The 24834-nt window shown below is 45.0% G+C and overlaps 1 protein-coding gene across 5 annotated transcripts in view; it reads left to right on the forward strand.

Moving 5' to 3' along the window:
- The window catches only part of TNS3 (tensin 3), a 92965-nt gene that overhangs the window by 30225 nt on the left and 37906 nt on the right, over positions 1-24834 (forward strand). For 3 of the 5 annotated variants that reach the window (XM_077917678.1, XM_077917681.1, XM_077917680.1), the window contains 5 exons: positions 5873-5948; positions 6746-6872; positions 7724-7789; positions 9377-9481; positions 21498-22748. In XM_077917678.1, coding sequence (XP_077773804.1) covers positions 5873-5948; positions 6746-6872; positions 7724-7789; positions 9377-9481; positions 21498-22748 — 1625 coding nt within the window. Of the gene's footprint in view, positions 1-5872; positions 5949-6745; positions 6873-7723; positions 7790-9376; positions 9482-10784; positions 10913-21497; positions 22749-24834 lie in introns of those variants that run through there. The other 2 variants (XM_077917679.1, XM_028701995.2) reach the window with 2 other exon arrangements.

Here is a 24834-nt window from a genome sequence, read left to right on the forward strand (position 1 = left end):
ATTCTTGCCACTCTTCTTGACGTCTTCTGCTTCTGTTAGGTCCTTTCCACTTTTGTCCTTTATTATGGTAATCTTTGTATGAAATGTTCCTTTCATATCTCCAATTTTCTTGAACAGATTTTTGGTTTTTCCCATTCTGTTGTTTTCCTCTATTTCTTTGCATTGCTCATTTAAGAAAGCCCTCTTGTCTCTCCTTGTTATTTTTTGGAAATCTGCATTCAATTTCCTGTATCTTTCACTATCTCCCTCGCATTTTGCTTGCCTTCTCTCCTCCGCTATTTGTAAGGCCTCGTTGGACAGCCACTTTGCTTTCTTGCATTTCCTTTTCATTGGGATGGTTTTCGTTGCTGCCTCCTGTACAATGTTACGAGCCTCCATCCATAGTTCTTCAGGCACTCTGTCCACCAAATCTAAATCCTTAAACCTGTTCCTCACTTCCACTGTGTATTCATAAGGGATTTGACTTAGATTGTATCTTACCGGCCCAGTGGTTTTTCCTACTTTCTTCAGTTTAAGCTTGAATTTTGCTATAAGAAGCTGATGATCTGAGCCACAGTCAGCTCCAGGTCTTGTTTTTGCTGACTGTATAGAGCTTCTCCATCTTTGGCTACAGAGAATATAATCAATCTGATTTTGATGCTGCCCATCTGGTGATGTCCATGTGCAGAGTCGTCTCTTGTGTTGTTGGAAAAGCGTGTTTGTGATGACCAGCTTGTTCTCTTGACAGAACTCTATTAGCCTTTGCCCTGCTTCATTTTGAACTCCAAGGCCAAACTTGTCAGTTGTTCCTTTTATCTCTGGACTCCCTCCTTTAGCATTCCAATCCCCTATAATGAGAAGAACATCCTTCATAATAGGTAGTTGTTTGTAAACTTGTTTTGAACTTGTTGCCCTGTGTCTTGGCTCCAGGGAAGAGACTTCCTGTTGTAACTGTGTATTTTGTGCCTTGTAGATTTTATTCACTCTTGATTTTTCTTGCATACATAGACCTTTAAACACTGTCTTCATTGTTTCCCACAGCAATTCTGAAACTGTTCCTTCTGTATTATTTTTCTTTTTTTTTAAAATCTAATGACATCAAGGACAGGACCAAAATACCAAATATGGGTCACAATTTCTGACAGAGTTAATAGGAACTGTGCACTCACTGGAACATGGTCTGTTATTTTGATTTCGCCAATATGAGCTGTCTGCACTTCCTTTAAAAGTCTATTTTAGATTGTGAGCTAAAAAAAGGGGTGACAAATGTGTGGATTGTGTCCCCTGGATTACTCTCACCCCATACATCCCTTAGACCCCACGCCTACAATGTTCTCATCAATTTTAGTTGTTTCTTGCCCCCCCCCCCCTTTTAACTTCAGTGTTGTTTTACATTGCTTTTTCCATGCGGAATCAGGAAAACATGAGAAAAGCCTCTTGCATTCTAATTTTAATCTCCCCCAGTTATTGACTTGTAAGAAGAAAAGTTGTTGAGGCACGACATAAAAAACCCCACTTCCCATATGAGTTACTCAGAGTTTAAAGACAGCCTGCCCTCTCTCTGAGTCTCTCCCAAACCTCAGAAAAGCAAGCTGGTCACTTACAACTCCAATCCTAAATGCCCAGTAGCCTGAATGCCAAGTGTCTGGGCACCTGGAGATCCTAAAACCCTGTGGTTAACAATTGCTGTCAAATTAAGAAACTTTATTAGGAATAAAGGGTGGGGGGAAGCTGGCAGTAGGTCAAAACAGATTGCTAAATAAATCTGAGCTCTGTGGCTCTAAAAGGACATTATTATTATTATTATTATTATTATTATTACTACTACTACTACTATTACTACTATCATACAGGCAGTGACCACTTCAGGCGTGTCCAACTGACGCAATCACTGACGCATGCAGCCTTTTGGACCTGGAGGAAGGCAGAATGGGGGCAGACCAGGGGTGGGGGGAATTCGACACGTGGGTTCCAGGAACAGAACCGCCATGCAGAATGATTGCCACCTGTAATTAAAAAACAATAAAATATTAATAGAAATAAAATTATATCTCTACCTCTATCTGTATTGATCTATCTAAGACCTATTAAAACATACAGATAATTCCAGTGGAAAGGGCACAGCACCAGTCTTTTCCTTAAAGGCAGTCAGATTCCCAAAGCCGTTTGCAACAAGAAGGTCTTCACTTGCTGACGGAAGGACAACAAGGAGGCAGCCATTCTAGCTTCTCCAGGGAGGGAGTTCCAAAGTTTGGGAGCAGCCACCAAGACGGCCCCAAGAATCCTAGCTGCACCAGTTCTGGTTTACTCATAAGCAGCAAGGATGGTCAACTTCACAGAAAGTCCAGTTTGGAAGCCTGATTCTAAGAGGGAACCTGGATTCCTGGTGCTGCAAGAAGCGGATCAGCTTTTCTAAGTCTTCCGCTTAACGTGGGAGGAGTGACCCCCAGACTCTTTCTGACCATTAAGATTTTGAGTCGGTCACATATCTCTTGTCTCAAGTATCCTCTCTGCATTTGAAAAGGACTTGCAAGGGATACCTGACAGACTGGCTTGGAGAAAATGTGGGCAGCTCAGTGCTTTTCTTCACATGGTGGAGTTCTCCAGTCTGTTAAGGTCATCTTGAGTCCTGATTCTATCTTCTGCAGCATTAGCTACCCCTCCCAGTTTGGTGTCATCTGCAAATTTGATGCTTCTTTCGGTTCACTCAGTCAAATCCACTAGCATTGCACAGCCCACATTTTACCAGCTTCTCTACAAGAATATCATGGGGGACTTTTTTGAAAGCTTTATTGATATCAAGCAATGTTGTATCCACAGCATCCCCCTGATCCACTAAGCTTGTAACTCTCTCTGTATTTTAAAAATAAATAAGATTACTCTGGCATGACTTGTTTTTGAGAAACCCAAGCTGTCTCTTAGAAACCACAAAATACTTTTCTTTTCTTTTCTTTTTTTAATGCATTTTTATTGAAGTTATACACAAAAACAGACATATAAGAAAATACAAAGAGAAAATTACAAAGAAAAGAAAAAAGAAAAAAAAAGAAAAAACACTCATCCGAAAAAAGAAAAACACACAATCTGAACTTCCTTCCATCCTTTTGATAAGTATCAAATATCTCCTTCCATTACGTATTTGATTTTCAATCTATAGTCTTAAATTCGCTCGCTGGTCGTATTGTTCTAACCCCGTCAGTTCACTTTAAACATTCATTCCAATATATTTCCAAAATTTGCTCCAATTTTTCAGAAATTCCTGTTCATCCTGATCTCTTATTCTACCTGTTAATTTGTCAAGCTCAGCATAGTTTACCATTCTAATCTGCCAGTCCTTTATGTTGGGGATAGTTTCCACTTTCCAATATTGTGCCAACATAATTCTCGCTGCTGTGGTGGCGTAGAGGAATATCGTCCTATCTTCCTTTTTAATTTCTTTATCCATCATTCCCAACAAGAAGGCTTCAGGCCTCTTGGGAAAGGTATACTTAAATATTTTTTTAAGTTCATTATAAATTGATTCCCAAAAGCCTTTCACCTTTTTACATGTCCACCATAAATGATATAGGTCACCCTCCACCTCGCCACATTTCCAGCATCTCTTGTCCTTTAATCTATACATTTTGGCCAATTTCACAGGGGTGTGGTACCATCTATATAGCATCTTCCAGATATTTTCTCTCAGTGCCATACATGCTGTGAACTTTATGTTACAATTCCAAACTTCTATCCACCTTTCGAAATCAATATTATAACCAAAGTCAATTGCCCATTTAATCATTGCCTCCTTCACCTCCTCGTCCTTTGTGTACCACTCTAATAGTATATCATAAATTCTGGACAGGGTTTTGTTTTTGCCTTCTATTACTTCTATATTAAATTTTGATTTTTTATCATCAAAACCCACCTTCCTCTTATCCTCTTTTAACAAATCATTCACCTGGTGGTATTGCAGCCAACCAGTGAATAAATTTTTTATTTCTTCATAAGGTCTAAGTTTGGGCCCTTGGTCTGTTTTTCTTAACATTTCTTCATAGGTGGCGTTTATCTCCTCCATATTTATTTTCTTGACCGTTAAAGCCTCTATTGGTGAAATCCACCATGGGGTCTTTCTTTCAAGGAGGTTTTTGTTCCTTTCCCATGCTTGATATAATGGTCCCCTAAAAATATGGTCTAAGAAACTCTTGTGGACTTTCACTTTCCCATACCAAAGGTACGAATGCCATCCGTACCGATTATTAAAGCCTTCCAGGTCCAGTAGCTCTCTATTCTCCAGTTTTATCCAATCTTTTAACCAAAGTATACAAGCCGCTTCATAGTATAAACTTAGGTCCGGAAGAGAAAAACCCCCTCTTTCTTTTTTATCTATCAAAATTTTCATTTTTATCCGTGGCCTTTTCCCCTGCCAAATATACTTTGCTAAGGCTCTCTGCCACTCTTTACATTGTTTTAGGCCTTTAAGTATGGGGATGGTTTGGAATAAAAATAACATTCTGGGCAGAATGTTCATTTTAACAACAGCTATCCTCCCCAAAAAGGAGAGTTTCATCCTCCCCCAAATTTCCATGTCTTTCTTTATAATCCTCCAGGTGGCATCGTAATTATCCTTGTATAAATTTATGTTCTTAGCTGTAACCCAGATCCCAAGATATTTCACTTTCTTAGCTACCGCAATTTCTGTCCTTCCTTCTAGATCTATCATTTCTTCCTTTGTTAAATTTTTAACTAACATTTTGGTTTTATTTTTATTTACCTTAAGTCCTGCCACGGCTCCAAAATACTTTTCTGACTGCTCACAGTGCAACTGTTTAATGGTCTGTTCCATGACTTTTTCTGGTATTGATACTAAGCTGTCCTCTCCCCGCCCCTAACATTTGTCCACCTCCAGTCTGCAGGAACCTCCCCTGCTCTCCAAGAACTCTCAAAGATTATAGATAGAGGTTCTGAGGTTACAACTGCGAGGTTCTTAATACCCTTTGGGTGCAGCTCATCAGGGCCTGGAGATCTGAATTCGTTTCAAGTAGCTAAGTGTTCCCTGACCAGCTCTCTTCCTTGCTTGAGCTGCAGCTCCCTCCTTGCATTGTTTCTTCTGTTACCACCAAGTTTGGCATCGCTTTCCTTTTGGGTGAAGACAGAGGCAAATGGTGTTGAGCAGTTCTGCTTTCTCTCTGTTACCCAAGAGTATTTCTCCATCTTTTCCATGCAAAGGACCATTTGCGGTTCTTCCTCTTCCTTCAAAGAGAAATGAATAAACTCTTACTATTATTGCAGCCTGACCTCATTCTGAAAGGTAGCCTGCCTGACTTTCTCCCTGCAAGTGTGGGCTACTCATGTAGATTCCTCCTTAGTGATTTCCCCTTCCTTCCTTCCATTTCTTATACTGTACATGCCTTTATTAACTCTCAGCTCATCTGTGAGCTCCTTATGCAGCCACACTGGTTTCCTTAGATGCCTCCCACTTTCCTTTCTTGTTGGAATTGTTTGCAATTGTTCCTTCAACATTTCACCTCTAAGAAACTCCCATCCACCCTGAACTCCCTTCTCTTTGCATATTTCTGACCATGGATTTTCACCCAGTTGTTCCTTAAGCTTTTTGAAATCAAGTCCAGAGTGTGCATCTGAATACACTCCATGTTCTCTTCTGTATCAGGAATCCCAAATGGAGAGGGCCACTTTCTCCCTAAGCAGCTATTTTTCTGTGTGAAAATGGCTCAGTTAAACAATATTATTCCTGCACCTACTTAATGAGTTGGTACAATCCCAGAGGGGCTGAGATTTTTTAAATGTATAAATCAGGTTTCAGCCATTTGGACTCCTGGACTTCAAAATTATCTCTTCTGACGGCACTTTGAAATACAGCCTCTCACATAATTCCCCTTCTTTGTTCTTTAAGTAGTGTGGGGCCAGAGAATAAAAACAGTGTCTCTATTGGAGTGGAACCAGCCCAGCTGCTGAAGGGAGATGTTATGGTAAGCATTAACTGGACTTCGTTGATGTTTAAATGCTCTGGGTGTATTTTTTCTACAGAAAAACACTGTCTCCATCTTCCTTGGAGGAAGAAAACCTACAAATATTTAGTGTTTTAGCTAAATTTAGGCAGCTCAAAAGGTTATCCAGAGATGAGCCAAAGTAAAGAGTCATCAAGAAAACCATAGATAAAAAGTCACTTAGTACATTATACTGGGTATTATTATGACTTTTTTTACAAACTAAATTGGATCCTTTCTGTTCAATATGTCTAACAACAAGGCAGAGAAGTAAGACTAGAAGGCCCTATAGAACAGGGTTGGCTAAAATTCAACACCCTGTAGATTTTGCTTAGCTTTGAATCAGGTTCTTAGGTTGCAGGCTGCACTGGGCAGGAACGGGGGACCATTCAGTCATGTGCCGTCTGAAATGGTCGAGATCTAGAGACAAGGCTGATTAAGGTGGATGGACAGCCCAGAGGGCCCAGCCCATGTTGCTTTCGAAGGACTAAGAGTGGCTATGGTCTCATTCTTACTATAGCCCTGTGAGGTTACTCTGAGGGATTATGGCCAGAGGAACAGTCTGCATTGCCTGAGGCTATCCAGCAAGATTCATGGCTAAGCAAAGTTTTGCATCTTGGGTTTCTCATGGCTAAACCAATGCTTACTGTCTGCACCACACATCTGCCCCACAGTACAGTATATGGATTTTTTTGCTGATCTATTCTGCTACATACCTAAGCATTTTGTGCCTGCATGAATACTGGAAGTTGCCTTACCTGTGTTTTCCTCTATTTCAGCTGAAGTGCTGCCATAAAAAATACGGATGTACCACCTGTGATATTTCCCGCCTGCAATTCCACACAGGGGCTGTTCAAGGATATAGTCTGGTGCTTGACAAAGAGGACTTGGAGAATGCAAACACAGGCAAGTATCCATCTACCTTTGAAGATGGCAGAGGAGGATTTAAGCACATCTATGTGCTTAAACAGTACTTCTGTCTTGTCAGGATCCAGTCTCAATCTGTTAGCTGCCAACCGCCTCCAGACACTCACGCAAGACATTCACCGCCTTCACTGGTTCTGATTTAAAAGAGAGGTAGAGCTGGGTATCATCTGCATACTGATGAACACCCAGCTGAAACCCCCTGATGATCTCTCCCAGCAGCTTCATGTAGATGTTGAAAAGCCTGGGGGAGAGGACAGGACCCTGAGGCACCCCACAAGTGAGAGCCCAGGGATCTGAACACTCATCCAGGCAGAAGTACTGTTTGGGGGGGACGGGGCGGGTAGGTGTGGAGGACTACCTGGTCCTGAATGGGGTAACTGCCCCTGAAGGACCAGGTGCACAGCCCACTCCCAACAGAGCAAAAACAAAAAACCCCAACATTTAAAACACCACAGATTTAAAACTATTTAAAAGCATTTAAAAGCATTTCCAGCAGCAGCCATGTCCCAGTGGCCTCCCAGGAGCCTTTTAGCTGTTCCGGGTGGGGGTGGCCCTGCCCCTGAGGCCAGGTAGAAAGGGGCCTTGCAGAGCAGGGAGCAGGGCCTCCTTCCAACACCCGCATAAATAAATACGTTGTGCACATTAAAAGAAAAAAAAGTTTGGTAACCAGGCATTGATTTTTTAACTCCTTTGTCCTTTGGGCCAAAGCATCAATAATTTTTAAGTGTCTTCAGATGAAATAATCCTTCTATAAAATCTTGATTTCCATATGTGCCCGACTGTTCACTGGGAAATTAACTTTCTAAAACAAATTGTGGTACCTTTCACAGATGAACATTTCCCTGATTATGGAAAAGCTGAACTGTTGTTTTCAGGATCCTCAGAAAAAATCCAAGGTGAGTACCCCTCAAAAATTTCCTGCCTTGCAGCTGAATCCTATAAGTTGTAACTCCAGACTAGGCTCACTTGAGTCCAAAGGGCTCACTGAGGAAGGACTCATGGGACTTTAGTCAATGGCTGGGAACCAAAGGACGTTGTACATGTTTCAGCACTCCCTTCAGGAGGAATGGGGGCTGATAACCTTCAGTACATAGAATCATATATATTTTTTAGAGGTGGAAGGGACCTTGAGGATCATCTGATCCAACCCCATACAATGCAGGAATATGCAGCTGTCCCATGAGTGCAAGCCTGTGATTTCTGCCTTTGCATTTCAGCCTTCATGTGCAATATCCTAGTTTCATTTAGAAATATTTCCCCTGGGTTGGTCGGCAACCAGTAGCTGGCAGTAATCTGTGTGAAACTGATTTCAGTGCATCTCAGAATGCAGCACTTACTTCATCCATTAGGAAACCATGTTAGAATTTTATTTATTTTTAAACCTTCTATGTGAAGCCCACTTTACCTTGATGGTTAGAAAAAAGCTAAGCCCTCAGTATCTCCCCTGAAATGAAGCTGCATAAAAGGAACAATAAAAAACAATTGTTTATTTGTGCTTCTGTTTGCGCTTCAGGAGGATGAGTTTTGCTTTTTCTGGGGGTACTCAAGGGTACACTCCCCCCCCAAAAAAAAGGTTAAAAGTGTGGCATTTACTTGTAAGAACTTCCTGGTGAGAACAGGCACCTTTTGTTCTAAGAAAAAGCACTGCTTAGAAGGCTTAGGACAAAGACCCCATGATACAAATTGGCATTCAGATTGGAAATGCTACCTTACATGTATAGATATGGGTTTAGGCCAACTCTGGGTCTTGCTGTCAGGGTTTCCTCTGTGCTAGAGATGTCAACAGGATTTTCTGGACACAGTGCTTTGCAGTAGGCCGTCCACAAATGGAAGTGGTGGGTGGCTGAGATCTCATCACCATTGTGCTTTGGCAGCAAAGTAAGAAAAGAAGCAGGATCAGGGCCTCCCTCCAGCTAAACTCTTGCTTGCATGTTGCATCACCACTGCGGTGAGCTTTGGACCTTATTACACAACCATGTTATCTGCAGTGATAAATCCCTTGGGCTGGGGGGGGGGAGCCCAGAACTTGCAGTTAACTTTATTGGGAAATGAAAACATCAGAAATACTGATAGTTAAAACCCTAGGCATGATTTTATGGGCTTACATTCATTAGTTATTTAATGCAGAGGAAAAAATGCACCTTTCAGTTCTTCCCCACACCTGAACTGTCAGCTCAAAGAAAGCTAGAACTTCGGGAAGAAGCAACTGTGCCAGCTTTTTCACATAGAGAGTTTTGAGGTGGGGAAGAATTCAGCCATGAGACCTTCTCGCCTATACTACTAAGTGGCGCAGTCTGCCTTGCAGCATAGCTTCTCTTTCCCTGCACATTTGAGTCACTTCTTGTTCTAGTTCTTGATGAGGAAGTGAAACTCAAAAAAGTGATTCTGCCCCCCATAGTGACCTCAGTGAACTAGCCAGTGCTGATTGGGGGGGGTGGGTATTTGGAGATGCCTAACTTAAACTTCTGGTTCTCATCTTTCAGGATGTGAACAACTACAGAATGGCCATGGTGTGTTAGTGGAGTTCAGCTGTTCAGATCCACTGATTTGCTGGGATTCTTACCAAAACATGAGTGCTGATGAGGAAGGTGAGTTGCTACCAGGAAGCAAACAATACAAGCGATGAGGAAGCCAACAAGGTCCCTCTCAGCCTGTCCAGCTGTGCTTGCAGTCTTGCTGTCATTCATGGCTTTTGTTTTTCCAAAAAACCTAGTTTATTAGGTTTTTCACATTATTACAATAGGACAGTACAGTACCGTATTCACCTTGCCAGCTTCCCTGATGTCCTCTGACCTCATGCCCTCTTTTTTTAAAAAAGCCATCAGCTAACTCAGTTGTTTGGCATGTTTTGCAGTGTTCAGATGTGCACACAGGGGCTTAGAATAAATGAATGACAATGCTCTACTGAAGTCCAGATTAGGATCCATTAAGTCATATTGACAAATTCCACATCAGCTGCAGTTTCATAGTAAGCAAGGCTGTTATTTATAGTCAAGAGGAGCAGACAGGGCCAAGTTCAAAGGTTGTTTATCATCTGCAGAGACCTCCCTGGTTTTAATTAGAACTCCCACAGCTTTGCAGTTTCCCAATATTGTTTCCCAATATTGATTGCAAGCTACATGGTAGAAGCTATGGCAGCAACAGTGGGTGATATGATTCTTGGAGGCTGGATCTGCTGCCCCTATGAATCCTGCCACCCGAGGCGGTTGCCTCACCTTGCTTCATAGATGAGTCGGCCCTGCCTATGGCACTGTGTAACTACATTGTTGGTAATTACTTTATTCCAGCTGTGGTTTGTTTTCTTGCACATATGTTCTTTAAAAGATTCTCCAACTTGTGTGCAGTAAAAAGAAGAAGGAAAAAGTGAAATTTGGGATTGTTTGGAAGCTGAAGTTGAATCCCACATTCCTGTTATTTATTTATTTATTTATTTATTTATTTATTTATTTATTTAATAATACAGAATTATGGCATTCGATGGTCCTGGTAGATAGATGCCAACAGTGCCTGCAGCAATTTAGCAGCAATCCATGAAAGTGCCAGGTGTCAGTAAAAAGAGATTTACACTTGGAAAGAGAGGTCCACTACAGCGTTAGTGGAAAGCAGCCATTGGTAAAAGACTTTTGCTGACTTTTGGTGAAGCTTTCAAAGTTAGGGCAATAAGTACTGTGAAAACCAAAGCTTTAGAAACTGCCCTTGTCTCTCTGGAGTTATTAAGAACTGCATCCAGGTGAGCAGCAGCTGGCTTTCAGGAATTCACCTATGACAAGATGATTGTTTTTCCCCTGGGACAGTTGACTTTTCAGTTTATCTTTCTCCCGCCCTTACTCCCCTTTTAACTCAAGGTAAATAGTAGTTGAATGGGGAGGTGCCCTCTTGCATAGTTAAATACTTGGTTTCCCAGAGGGCTGCTCTGTATTACAAAACTCTAGATTTGAGGCAAGATTACTTTGGCTCTGGTGCTTTGGAAGGAATGCAAATGCCTACTAACAAAAACAGCCCAGTCACTGCCGTTTCTGGTAAGTGAATAAATGTGTGGTTTGATTTCTGAGCTGTATATGCAGTTCTTTGAAAGAAGTGTGTGTGAGAGAGGGGAGGGGTGATAGAAATTTGGGAGACAAAATAGGTGAGTTTATTTTAAAATCCAAAATATTATGTACTGTTACATTTCCCTCTCCATTTCCATGTGGCAACCAAAGCTTTATCTGACAAAACTTTAAATTCGCCTTTTAACTGATAGCTCTGATAGTGATTTCTTATCTTTTATTGCAGAATCTTTTGTCAAATCAATAAAACACTCATGCTGCTGTGTTCTTAGACAAGCTGGTTTTTCCTGACACAGAGAATGGGTTTACAACACAAACGTTTTCTTTAATTTTTTCATGGAGTTCTTCCAGAAAACAACAGTTGAAACCAGGACTATTTTTCTAGAAAAGGAGGCGCTGAAACTCAGCATGAATGCCTCCCTTGTTCTCTTATAATGGCAATGGTGCCCACCTGAGAGGTTCCCTATCAAGCAAACTTAGCAGATGAATGTGAAACTTATTTAAGATATCTCCTCATATGTCAGAATCTAGTTCTTCTCTAAATTCTTTTCCCACTTGTGAAGAGATCCATGCTTTGAGCATGGAAGGCAGTTGCAGAGAGAGGGTCAGGAGGGCTTGCATGAGTGGTTAAAAATAATAATAAAGGTTTCTTTGGCTATGTCTGAAGCAAGAGGAAGAACAAGTAAGCAGTAGGTCCCTTGCGTGCAGAAGACAGACAAATGCTATTGGCTGACAGAGAGAAGGCGGAACTACTCAACACCTACTTTGCCTCTGTCTCCACCTAAATGGAAAGCAATGCCCAACCAGGTGATAACAGAATAAATGGTGTAAGGAAGGAGCTGCAGCCCAAGATAGGAAAAGAGGTAGTAAGAGATCACCTAGCGACTTTGAATGAATTCAAATCTCCAGGGCCTGATGAGCTGCACCTGAGCCTACTAAAGAACCTTGCAGATGTAATCTCAGAACCTCGCTCTGTAATCTTTGAGAATTCTTGGAGAACAAGTCATGCCAGATGAATCTCATTTCTTTTTTTGATAGAGTTGCAAGCTTAGTGGGAATGCTGTGGACATTGTGTATCTTGATTTCAGTCAGGTTCTCAACAAAGTCCCCCATGATAGGTGGATTTGTAGGTGGTTGACTGACCAAATCCAGAGTGCTCATTAATGGTTCCTCGTCATCCAGGAAAAAAGTGACCAGTGGGCTGCCTCTGGGTTTTGTCCTGAGTCTGTTGTTGTTCAATGTCTTTATAAACAACTTGGATGACAGAATTGAGAGGATGCTCATCCAATTTGCAGGTAACACCAAACTGGGAGGGGTAGCTAATGTCGCAGAAGGCTGAGTATATTTAGCCTGGAAAAGAGGAGACTGAGAGGAAATATGATAGCCATCTTCAAATATCTCAAGGGCTGTCACATGGAAGAGGGAGCAATGCAACAGATTCAAGTTGCAAGAATGGAGATTCCAACTAAACATCAGGAAGAATTTTCGGTCCGCTTAGCAGAAAAACACCCCGAAAGCATAATATGTCCCCCTCCATGTTTGACGGTGGGGATGGGGTTCTTGGGGTCGTAGGCAGCATTTCTCCTCCTTCAAACATGGCGAGTTGAGTTGATGCCAAAGAGCTCGACTTTGGTCTCATCTGACCACAACACTTTCACCCAGTTCTCCTCTGGGTCATTCAGATCATAGAATCATAGAATCATAGAGTTGGAATAGACCACAAGGGCCATCGAGTCCAACCCCCTGCCAAGCAGGAAACACCATCAGAGCACTCCTGACATATGGTTGTCAAGCCTCTGCTTAAAGACCTCCAAAGAAGGAGACTCCACCACTCTCCTTGGCAGCAAAGTCCACTGTCGAACAGCTCTTACTGTCAGGAAGTTCTTCCTAATGTTTAGGTGGAATCTTCTTTCTTGTAGTTTGGATCCATTGCTCCGTGTCCGCTTCTCTGGAGTAGCAGAAAACAACCTTTCTCCCTCCTCTATATGACATCCTTTTATATATTTGAACATGGCTATCATATCACCCCTTAACCACCCCAATGCAGTTTGTGCATTGGCAAACTGCAGACGGGCCTGTACATGTGCTGTCTTGAGCAAGGGGACCTTGTGGGCTCTGCAAGATCTCTGTCCTTCACGGTGTAGTGTGTTACCAACTGTTTTCATGGTGACTATGGTCCCAGCTGCCCTGAGATCATTGACAATTTCCCCCGTATAGTTCTGGGCTGCTTCATCACCGTTCTCCTGATCATTGCAACTCCATGAGATGAGATCTTGCATGGAGCCCCAGACCGAGGGAGGTTGACAGTTATTTTGTGTTTCTTCCATTTGCGAATTATTGCACCAGCTGTTGTCACCGTCTCACCAAGCTGCTTGGCAATAGTCTTGTAGCCCAGTCCAGCCTTGTGCAGGTCTACAATCTTGTCCCTGACATCCTTGGACAGCTCTTTGGTCTTGGTCATGGTGGCTACTTTGGAATCTGATGGATTGATTGCTTCTGTCGACAGGTGTCTTTTGTACAGGTACTGTAAGGAGCTGGGATTACAGGTAAGACCTCTCCCTTACAGCAGGTGCTTCTAATCTCAGCTCCTTACATACAGAGAAGATACCAGGTAGCCTGACATCTGGCTGGTTAATAGGGGATCAAATACTTATTTCACTCATTATAATGCACATCACTCTCTGACTTTTGTCTTCTGGGTTTCTGGGGGTTTTCCTGTTGTTATTCTGTCTCTCACAGCTACAATAAACCTACCATTAAAGTTATGGGCTGGTCATTTCTTTGTCAGAGGGCAAAGAGGCAAATTTAGCAGGGGATCAAATACTTTCCCCCCTCACTGTAACACCGGGAAGCCCAACTTAAGCTGATTTAGTTCAGTGGCCCAGTGCATCTTATGAAAACCCTTCTCCCCGAGAAGATAGCAGAAACAGCTGGCCCTAGGAACTGGTTCCATCAATATCAGCGTCTTTTGATTCCATATAAGTACACTTGGAACTTTTTAATATTAGAAGCCTTGAGTCTCACACACACTGTCCAGTGAAGGAAGTGGATGATCGCCATGCCTGCGCCCACCCAGAGAGAGAGCAGGGGCAGCTCGGGTGGAGCAGTTGCCATGCGCTCGCTGCTGCCTACCTTCTCCAACGGGCAATTTGACAAAATGGGTTGTTTTCAAAGATGCCTTGCTTTTGAGATTCAAGTACTAGAACTTTGAGTTCTAGTCTTTTCATTTCAGGCATCAAAGTTTAGTTTGTTAGCTTGAATACTGTTTGATTGCCTTTGTAGTAATTATAGTCATCATTGTTATACAGCTTTTGAAATGCCTGTTGCCAGACAGGCAGCCCCTTTCCTGGCCACGGCTCATAATGCAGACTCTGAAACAAGAAGCCTGTGGCCTGGCTCGCTTGGTTGGGATGTGTTAACATTAGAGAATGTTTTCAGGAAGTTTTCATAGGGTTCAAAGAAAGTTTTGTGGGCTGTGGTGTGGTAATGATTTGCTGGAGTGAACTGTAGATTTTGGCAGACTTATTTATTTACGTATTAAATTTGTATTCCGCCCTTCATCTGAAGATCACTAAGCAGTTATGAGTATGTATGTAATGAAGTATGTAATGAAGGTGCCAGGGAGGACTCCTTGGGGGGAGCATTCCACAAATGGGGAGCCACCACCAAAAAGGCCCGTCCTCTTGATGCCACCCTCTGGACCTCTCGTGGGGGAGGCACCCAAAGAAGGCCCACAGATTATGATTGCAGGGTCTGGGTCTGTCTGGGAGAGGCTGTCTGGGAGCTCTTACAGTCCTGAGCCCTTTAAGGCTTTATAGGTCAAAACCAGCCCTTTGAATTGGGCCTGGAAACTAATTGGCAGTCAGTCCAGTCCAGCCAGGATCAGTGTAATATGCTCACACTGTCTTGCCCTGGTGAGCAATCTGGCCGCTGAAGTCCACATCAGCTGGAAGTTTCTAAAGCATTTTGCGTTGTAGTAATCTAACCTAGAAATTAGCAAAGCATATATGACAGAAGTTAAGCTATCCCTGTCCAGTTACAGATAGGTAGCCGTGTTGGTCTGCCATAGTCAAAACAAAACAAAACAAAATCCTTCCAGTAGCACCTTAAAGACCAACTAAGTTAGTTCTTGGTATGAGCTTTCGTGTGCATGCACACTTCTTCAGATACACTGAAACAGAAGTTGCCAGATCCTTCTATATAGTGAGAAGGTGGGGAGGGGTATTACTCAGAAGGGTGGTGGGAATGGGTGATTGGCAGATAGCTGTGATGAGCCTGTTGACGACTCTTAACCCTGTCCAGTTAGAGGCACAGCTGGGCCACCAGCCGAAGCTGATGGAAGTTTGAGTTTATCCAGATGAGGAACCAGAGTTTGCTTTGTTGAGTGCGGGAAGCTGCTGTTACCAAATAAAAATCTGAGTGTGGTTAGGACTGAACAAATCTTTTGCAGCATTCTGCACAGAGATGCATAGGGAGTGAGCCAAATGAGGATGTGGGCATTCAGAACAAATATTTGCATAACAGTTCCGGGGAGAACCTCACAGAACACTATCTGTGTCATTTGGTGATGCAAGAATTAAGGTGGACTCGTGTTGGGGTCCGGCATCAGTTGACTAAGGCTTAATGGCGGTGAGATGGGCAGAGGGGAGAAGAAAATAACGTTTGTGAGAAAGAGTTTGTAGCCTGAATTACCTTCTGAAACACCACTGCTTCACTCTCGCTTTGCTGCAAGGGTTCAAATTTCACAGAACCTGACTGCACTCTCTGGCTCCTCCCTTATGTTTACATTTTTACTCTTTTTCTTCTGAATCCAAAGTTTCCTGCTTCTCTAGTGAGAGCGATTTACCTTCAGCAACTGCTGCATCGAGAATGGCAAAGTAGCTAAAACTGATGGTGTTTTCCAGCTGCTTTTCAACTGCTCCTGTTTTGTGTGTGTTGCGTTTGCTGCTGTAGTGTGTGAAGCTGATTTTAAAATAGGGCAACCATTTTGCTGCTTCAAAACCTTATGGGGCTTCTGTAATTCCTCTGCAAGGTAAGATACCATTTTCTTTAGACTCTGTTTGTATGTGAGAGAGAGAGAGAGAGAGAGAGACATGCTGTGTTCATACAATGCTTTGTGAGTTTGTGTTTAGCAAAGGAGGCAAGGCAAAGCAGCAGAAATGACTTAACCTTGCAGCAGAGAATGCAGTTCTGGGCTTGTACAGCTTTGCCTAAGGGCGGAGATTTATTTCTTAGGTGTGGGAGGGCACCTAGATTACTTCCTACTTAAAGAGGGATAGCTGGTGGTGCAGGATAAGCAAATAAGTTTCATATATAGCGTTATCCAACCCAATTTAGAAAAACTGGGTCAAAACTGTCATTGCTGGGCCCTCCAGTTCGTGAATTTACCTCGCTAGTTTGCTTCTTTGAATGTGCTTTCTCAAGTCCTGAATGGCTGGAAAGGAGATAGCTGTGAGACAGATCAGAAAAAGCTGAGAAACAGAAGTGGGTGAATTTTGCACAGAGGAAGTTTAAGAACTCTCTCCTAATCAACTTTAGTTGGTAAGTGTTCGTGGCTTTGGCGTTGCTTTTGTTCACGGGATCTGCTTTCAGTGTGTTCGTTTGTAGGCATAAAAAGACACATGCAGCCATATTTCTGTGTGTGGCTGCTGATCCCATTCAGTTTATAGTTCAGATTCAGGGCTGGCATTTTACCAGGTCTCTCGGTCATTCAAGAAGAATTTCCTTTTCCCCCTTTCCTGGAGGGAGTTGAGCTTAAGAGGAAACGGTGTAGGGAAAGAAAGGGGTTGTTTTCAGTTTGATGTAGACAAATTCCATCACCACTAGCTCAGCTTTACAGTCTCAATCTGCTTTTGGTTTCTTTTCTTTTTGGGGAGGGGAGGGCGGAGTTTGGGCAGCTGTGTTACTGTACCATTTTTGCAGAAGGCTGTTTCCTTGGAAAAATGAGAGCAAGGTTTGAAGTGAAATGAAGTATTCCAGCTGTTAATGAGAGTGTCAGCATATTTGGTAAGGTGATCATTTCCGACAAGTCTTGCTCTCCTAGCCTATCTCCCTCCCCCTGTTTTTGGAAACTTCCTTTCCTTTCATGCTGTGCCTGAGCATATTAGTTTCGTAGCTTTTGATCAGTCTCTTTGGCTTTTAAAGATGTGAGCAGGTGATGCAAGTGGCAAAGAGACTTGCCAGAAGTGTCTTCACAGCAGAGACTTTCCATGTGTGGGACTTCAGAAACAGGCAAATGACCAAGCACTGGGCTGACAAAATACCAAGCTTATGTGCTTTCCTAGAATCCAACCGTTCGTATTTTGGTTCTTCTTTTAAATAGAAATGAGAGGTTTAGTTTGCCCTGTCTAATAACAACTTAGAATAATATCGAGTGCCTCATCTCTAAAATTCTTCAGTCAGGTCGAGTCAAGGTAAGTTGAGAAATGCAGCCCGTTCAATTGGAAGGAAAACTTTTTGCAGACTTTACTGGCGCATGAAGAACAAGGCCCTTCTTTGTATGGTGGAGTTAAAAGCGGCATGGATTCCTGAGGAACCGTGTAAGCTCCTTATGATTTGGTATAAATAATTTGAGTGACTCAGATGGAAAGGAATGTTCCTTGAAGGTCAGGTGAAGAAAATGTTACCTGCTGCGTATTCTCCGTAAATATTTTATTTTATCAGACATGCAAAGCACACAAGCTGGGTCTTTTGCCTGCCTAGTGCTTGTCCCTTTCTTAAGTTTCACTCATGGAAAGCCATATTACAGTGGCTTCTTCAGCCTGAAAGGATGATTTGCAGGGTTTCTCAGGGGTGGGACAGAGCAACTTCATCCCCACTGAATCTCTCCACCCAAGTTGTATATTTGAAGGATTTCCATAACTAGAAGTTCCAGGACGTTTCTGAAAACAGCATACTGTACAAAGTGGATCTAGCACAGTTTGAAAGGCACATGGGCAAGATCCCTGCCATGCCTGTGGAGCAAGGGGGTGGTGTCATCACCCCAAGAGATGTTAGGTAGCTTTGTTAGTTCTCCTTGAACACGGTACAGTGGATTGTGGAATCTGTTCCAGGTTTTATAAACCACTTCAGAGTTTGGACAAAGTGAAATAAATGTATTCTGCACTCCACCAAAATTTCCAGAGAGAAGCTGTTTTGCTCATTCCTTGCATCAGTGCTTGTCTCATAGTGGGCTCTTGCAGGCGAAAATCTGAGTTGGGTCTAAAGGGAATATTCTCTCTGGCGGTGACTGCTGAAATTATTGTCCTTTGGCAATTCTAACTATATGTGGAGCTGTGGTCCTAGCCTCTGGCCATGTCGTGAGGTGAGCGTTGCCATCTTTTGCAGCGGTGACGCAATCTTCTCTCTGTCCATGAATAGCTTTAAACATGACTCAGCTGAGAGGCCCTGGGGAAGAATTGACTTGTAAGGACCATACAAGCTGGGAGACTATTGTTCATTAACAGATTCCTATCACATGCTCAGATCTCTGTCGTCTTTTCCCTACGTGGTGGCATAGAAAGCTGCCTTATCCCAAGACAGCCCAGTGGACCGTGCAGCTCAAGACGACCACAACTGGCAGCTGCTCTCCTGGGTGTTCCAGCTCCACCTGAAGTTGCCAGAGATTGAATCTCTCACAGAGCTCCAAGGGTTTGCAAGGAGCAGCTTGTAGGAGGTTGGACTGGGACACTGGTGCGCCTCCCCCATGAGTAAAACCCGCACTCTTGTCATACGTTTTCCCTCATGGGCCTGGGTTGCATAGCAGTATTGAGGCAGCCACAGTTTTTATCAGGAAAACAGCTTGAGGGGTTAACCCCACCTTCTCTTACTGCTGCGCTAAGTCAATGTGGGACCATGTTTGCTCAAAAGAAAATAATTACTCTGCAGTTGACGTTTTGTTTTTCCTTTAAATGGAAAAAGTTTGATTGTTCCATATAAACTGTACAATATTTACATGTAACTATAGTTACCGTAGTAAACAAATCCACAGAGCAGATTTCCCTCTTTGATCAAGCTGTATAATCACAGGTTTGAGACACGTCAGTTGATATCAAACCTGCAAGCTCTTGCTTGGAATCCAGTGCGCTGCTGACAGAATGGCTGTGCAGTCATTCATTTGTTTTTCCAATAAGTTAGGGCTCTCTCAAAAGACCGTTAAAATTTTCTGCATGAGCTTCAAGTGCAGAGAGTGTAATGCAGAGCTTTGGAGAAAGCACCTTGTTTATTCCCTCAAATCATAATTCTTTTGAAAAGCCCATTAGGGTACTGCATAGAATTGTGGAGTTGGAAAGGACCCCGAGGGTCATCTAGCCCAACCCCCTGCAATGCAGGTGTCTTAATTAAAGCATCCAAGACAGATGGCCATCCAGCCTCTGCTTAGAAACCTCTAAGAAAGGAGAGTCCACCACCTCCTGAGGGACTCCGTTCCACTGCCAAACAGCTCTTGCTGTCAGAAAAGTTCTCCGGATGTTTAGTCAGAATCTCTTTTCCTGTAACTTGAAGTCGTTGGTTCAGGTCCTACCTTCCAGAGCAGAAGAAAAGAAAAGCCTGCTCCATTCTCTATGTGACAGCCCTTGAGATATTTGAAGATGGCTCTCATATCTCCTCTCAGTCTCCTCCTTTCCAGGCTAAGCATACCCAGCTCCTTCCACCGCTCCTCCTGAGGCTTGGTTTACAGACCCTTGATCATTCTGGTTGCCCTCCTCTGCACACCTTCCAGCTTGTCAACATCCTTCTTAAATTGTGGTGCCCAGAACTGGACACCGTATTCCAGGTGTGGTCTGGAATAGAGTGGAACTATGACTTCCCTTGATCTGGACACAAGACTTCTGTGGATGCAGCCCAGAATAATAGCATTAGCTTTTTTGCTGCTGCCTCACACCTTACATTTGTCCCTATTGAAATTCTTTTTGTTAGTTTTGGCCCAGTTCTTCAATCTCTTAAGGTCATCTTCAGTCCCAATTCTATCTGCTGCGGCATTAGTTACCCTTCCCAGTTTGGTGTCATCTGCAAATTGGATGAGCGTTTGTGGAGCTTATGCCCATTAGGGGCAAAGAGTGCCAGAAGACCTGCAGCAGCAGTTGGTATTTCTAGGAAGCTGGGAAACAGACTCACCCTCCTTTCTCTCCCATCCATTTGCCTTTGGCTGCTGTCCGCCTCCTCTGGAGTAAGGATGTGCTTAACTTCAGCTGGGCTATGTACTATAGTTTTTAAAACAAGTGAAATAGAATTGTAGAGTTGGAAGGGTCATGAGGGTCATCTAGTCCAACCCCCGAAAATGCAGGAATCTTTTGTCCAGCGTGGGGCTCAAACCCACAACCCTGAGATGAAGAGCCTCCTGCTACGTGTGGAGTGAGATAGTGGATTATCAGGAGTACACAGTGAAGTAATTGTTTTGGGAGTGGGGGGCAGCCAGAATTTTATTCTTACTCTCTCCTCTTTAAAACCGTGGTTTGTAATTTGTTTTTAAATTACCGTATTCTCTGTGGGCCACTAAAATGATGTTCTGAGTGAAATAAAGGTAAAGCGACCCCTTACCATTAGGTCACCTTACCATTATTCACCTGTTTACACTTTCAGTCTGCATGGAGGGAGTCCAGATCTTACAGCATAGTCATTTCAATGGAGCCAGCTTTCAGCCTACCTACCCAAGATGGATTCCAGTCTTCCTTCCTTCCTCTTCTTCCCAGCAACCCTTCCTCAAGACTCCCCCCCCCCGTCACCTCCCACCCAGTTACCCTGCCATCCTTCCAACCCCCCAGTCTCTGTTCACACAAGGGGGGAGGACAGCTCTCTTGCATTGCCAAGGGCTCTCAATGGCCCTCTCTTGTATCTTAATGGCCCTAGCTTGGCCAGGTTGTTTTGCCTAGGCTAAGCCAGGAATTCCTCGGCAGCTTGCATTTCTCCCTTCACATTCCAAATAATCAAAACCTCACCATTTACTAATATCTAGGGTTTAGGAGGGGTTTCCCCCCAAAAAAAATTCTATAGTGTGTGTGTGTGTGTGTGTGTGTGTGTTGCCTCGATATTAGACTGGATGAAAGCCAATAAACTGAAGCTCAGGCCAGATAAGACAGAGGTGCTGTTGGCGGCGGGGGCGGTTTCCTAGACCAGATGGCTGTGAAGATGCCTCCTCTGAAAGAGTGGGCACGCAGCCAGCGGGTCCTTCTGGATCCTTTGCTGCAGCTTGAGGCTCAGGTGGCCTTGTGTCACAAGTCAGTAATCACACTCTTCAGAGTTGAAGTCAACTCATTATTAGCAAAATACGATCTTCTCGGACTTGGTTGAGTGTCAGGCCTAATGAGCACAGCATCTCACCCCAGGTAGGTCTGGCCCCATGGATCACTTGCCAAGACTGAAAGCCCCGCCTCCTCACAGCCTCCTTTTCCTTAACGTGGGGCTGTGAGGGTTGTCCTTCTGTCTGTTTGGTTGTGGGTTGCTTTGGACTGCCCTGGGCAAGATAAAGCAACCAAAATTTTTAATAAATAATAATAAACAATATTAAATAGTTTCTTCTTGCCCCCCTTCCCCAACTCTACTCTGTTTCGTCTTATATAATGCCTGCTGTATTTCTTTGCAGTGCTGCGCACCCAGGACCCCACGGGGGGCAACTTGTATGCTGAAGCGAGGAAGAAAAGCTGCTGTGAGAGCCCCTTTCCCCGCAGGGCCCCGGCTGCTGTAGTTACCAGCCCTGACCCCAGGGACTATGCCTTGTCCGTGGGCAGCGACTCGGGACACTCTACAGCCTCTCTGAGGACGGACAGGACTGAAGAGCGTCCCCTGCCAGAAACCCAGAGTGTCCTGAGCCCCCTGGAGAAAGAGGGGCTGGAGCAATTGCTGAGCGGCCTTGGTCTGCAGCACTCAGCCAGTCCTCCTAAGGATATGACCGATGCCCAAAGCACGTTCAGTGGGACTCGCCACATAGTACCCGCCCAGGTTCATGTGAATGGAGGGGCCAAGCACAAGGACAGGGAAACAGACATTCTGGATGACGAGGTGTCCAGCCACGAGCTCCACAGCGTGGGCAGCCTTGGGACTTTGTCCTCCTCCGAAGGGCAGCATTCCAACCACCTTGGAAACTTCCGCTGCCACAAAAGCAGCCAGAATTCTCTTCTGTCAGATGGCTTTGGAAGTAATACTTTGGAGGAGGAGTACAGCAACACTCTGGTCCCAGATTTGGACATTGCTGGAGACGCCAGATATGAGAGGCACTTTGGAGGCACCGACCCAAAGCAGTCTCAGCAGCTGCCGAGAAATACTGCCGTTTCCACCGAGCCGCAGGCCTACAGCCTCAGTGGCTACCCAACCCAGACATGGGTGCGGGAACAGCAAATGGTCGTCGCTCACCAGTACGCTTACAGCCCAGAGAATGAAGTACGGCTTGGTATTCGTGGTGTGGCTGAGAACTCCGGCAACCTGCGCAGCCAAGCCAGAGGTCCAGATACCCCTGCGCGGGGATCCAGCAGCAGAGATGCTGTGCAGAGGAGTCTTGGGAGTGTGCCACCGTCCAGCAAGATAGCACAATTCCCTGGCCCTGAGGTTTTAAAATTACAACACAACCTTGAGCTGGGATTGAACGTGGGAAACGATTCAGCAGGTTTGCCATCCTCCCCCACCCTGGATATTGATCAGTCCATTGAGCAGCTTAATAGATTAATATTAGAACTGGACCCAACATTTGAGCCTATTCCCACATGTATCAAGACAATAAGCAGAGACACAAGTCAGCTGAATGGCCTTGCCAGCCCTCAAATGGACATGGGAGGGTTTGGGATGAGCCCCAGATCCCATGGGAAGGCAGAGGTCCTGGACAGAAACCTGCCTCAGCAGGGTGAGTGATTCTTCATGATGCATCAATGAAATGTGTTTTTCTTCAGTGGTTAAAAGCTTCCATTTGCCATTGCATAGTGTGAATATGTTAAAAGTTTGCCACTGAGAAATGGAGTATCTCAGTATCTCCCTATTACAGATCTCTGGAACATTGGGATGGAACTGAAGTCATTTACAGTGGTGCCTCGCAAGACGAAATTAATTCGTTCCGCAAGTTTTTTCTTCTTGCGAGTTTTTCGTCTTGCGATGCACGGTTTCCCATAGGAATGCATTGAAAATCAATTTATGCGTTCCTATGGAAACCGACTTCGGACCAGGTCCGGGGACAGTCTGTCCCCCGACCTCTTCTGAAGGCTGGGGGGGGGGGACAAGGGCTTTTCTTCCCACCCACCCCCCAGCATTTTAAAAAACCCCGGGACAGCGGAGGGCTTCTCCGCTGTCCGGGGCGATCTTAAAATGCTGGCAGGCGGCATTTTAAAATCGCCCCGGGACAGCGGAGGACTTCTCCGCTGTCCGGGGCGATTTAAAAGCCCCTGGGAAGGCAGGCAGGGGGGACAAAGACTTTTGCCCCCCGCCAGCCTTCAGAAGAGGTCCAGGACCTCTTCTGAAGGCGGGCGGGGGGCGAAAGTCTTTGCTCCCCCCGCATGCCTTCAAAAGCCGTCGGGGACAGGAAAGCCAGGAGAAGCCGTGCAGCCCTTTTAAAGTGCGCGCGGCTTCTGCCGGTTTTGCGGGAGGTGGGGGAATTCCCCCACCTCCCAGAAAAGCCAGGAAAGCCCTGCGCAGTGTCTCCCGGCAAGGAGAGGCTGCACGGGGCTAAAGGGGAAGGCAAAACAGCGAGCGGGATCCATCCCGCTCGCTGCCTTGCCTTCTTCCATAGCTGCGCGCAACCCCTCCGCAAGGAGAGGCTGCGCGGGGCTAAAGGGGAAGGCAAAACAGCGAGCGGGGTCCATCCCGCTCGCTGCCTTGCCTTCTTCCATAGCTGCGCGCAACCCCTCCGCAAGGAGAGGCTGCGCGGGGCTAAAGGGGAAGGCAAAACAGCGAACGGGATCCATCCCGCTCGCTGCCTTGCCTTCTTCCATAGCTGTGCGCAACCCCTCCGCAAGGAGAGGCTGCACGTTTCTCCGCTCTCCCAGGAAGGCAGGCAGGGGGGAGCAAAGACTTTCGCCCCCCGCCCGCCTTCAGAAGAGGTCCAGGACCTCTTCTGAAGGCAGGCGGGGGGCGAAAGTCTTTGCTCCCCCCCCCCCCCGCCTGCCTTCAAAAGCCCTCCGGGACAGCGGAGAACAGGAAGGCAGGCAGGGGGGAACAAAGACTTTCGCCCCCCGCCTGCCTTCAGAAGACCTCCAGGACCTCTTCTGAAGGCGGGAGGGGGGCGAAAGTCTTTGCTCCCCCCGCCTGCCTTCAAAAGCCCTCCGGCACAGCAGAGAAACGCGCCGCCCGGGGCGATTTTAAACCCGCTGTCCCGGGTTTTTTTAAATGCTGCTGGGCGGCAGCGCTGCCACCCGGCAGCATTTTAAAATCGCCCCGGATAGCGGAGAAGTCCCCCGCTGTCCCGGGGTTTTTAAAAAACCTCTCCGCCCCACGCCAGGCTTCGGAGCAGCCTTCCGAAGCCTGGCAGCGGGAGGAGGTCCGAGGACAGTGGGGAAGACGCGCTGCGCTTCCCCGCTGTCCCGGAGATTTCCCTATGGGCTTTCGTCTTGCGAAGGAAGCCCATAGGGAAATTCGTTTTGCGAAGCGCCTCCAAAACGGAAAACCCTTTCGTCTAGCGGGTTTTCCGTCTTGCGAGGCGTTCGTCTTGCGGGGCACCACTGTATCTTTTTTCATTAATATGTTTTTTTCTACACCTTATATCAAAATAAATTCTATCTTTATATTTCAATCATTATATTAAACCCAAAGAGGCACGCATAGACCATGAAATCCCAAGATTCAAAGTGGCCAATCAGATCTTCCCTGTTACGATTTGGGTCTCTCATGTCACTTCTTCTGCCACATCCTCCCTAGGAGAAGATGTCGGGGGGGGGGGGTGAGAATGGCAGGCGACCCATCAAGTAGTTCTCATTCCTTTAAGTTGCTTTAGTTCTGTGGGG

This window comes from Podarcis muralis, chromosome 13 (genome assembly GCF_964188315.1).
Source record: "Podarcis muralis chromosome 13, rPodMur119.hap1.1, whole genome shotgun sequence".
Classification (NCBI taxonomy): domain Eukaryota; kingdom Metazoa; phylum Chordata; class Lepidosauria; order Squamata; family Lacertidae; genus Podarcis; species Podarcis muralis.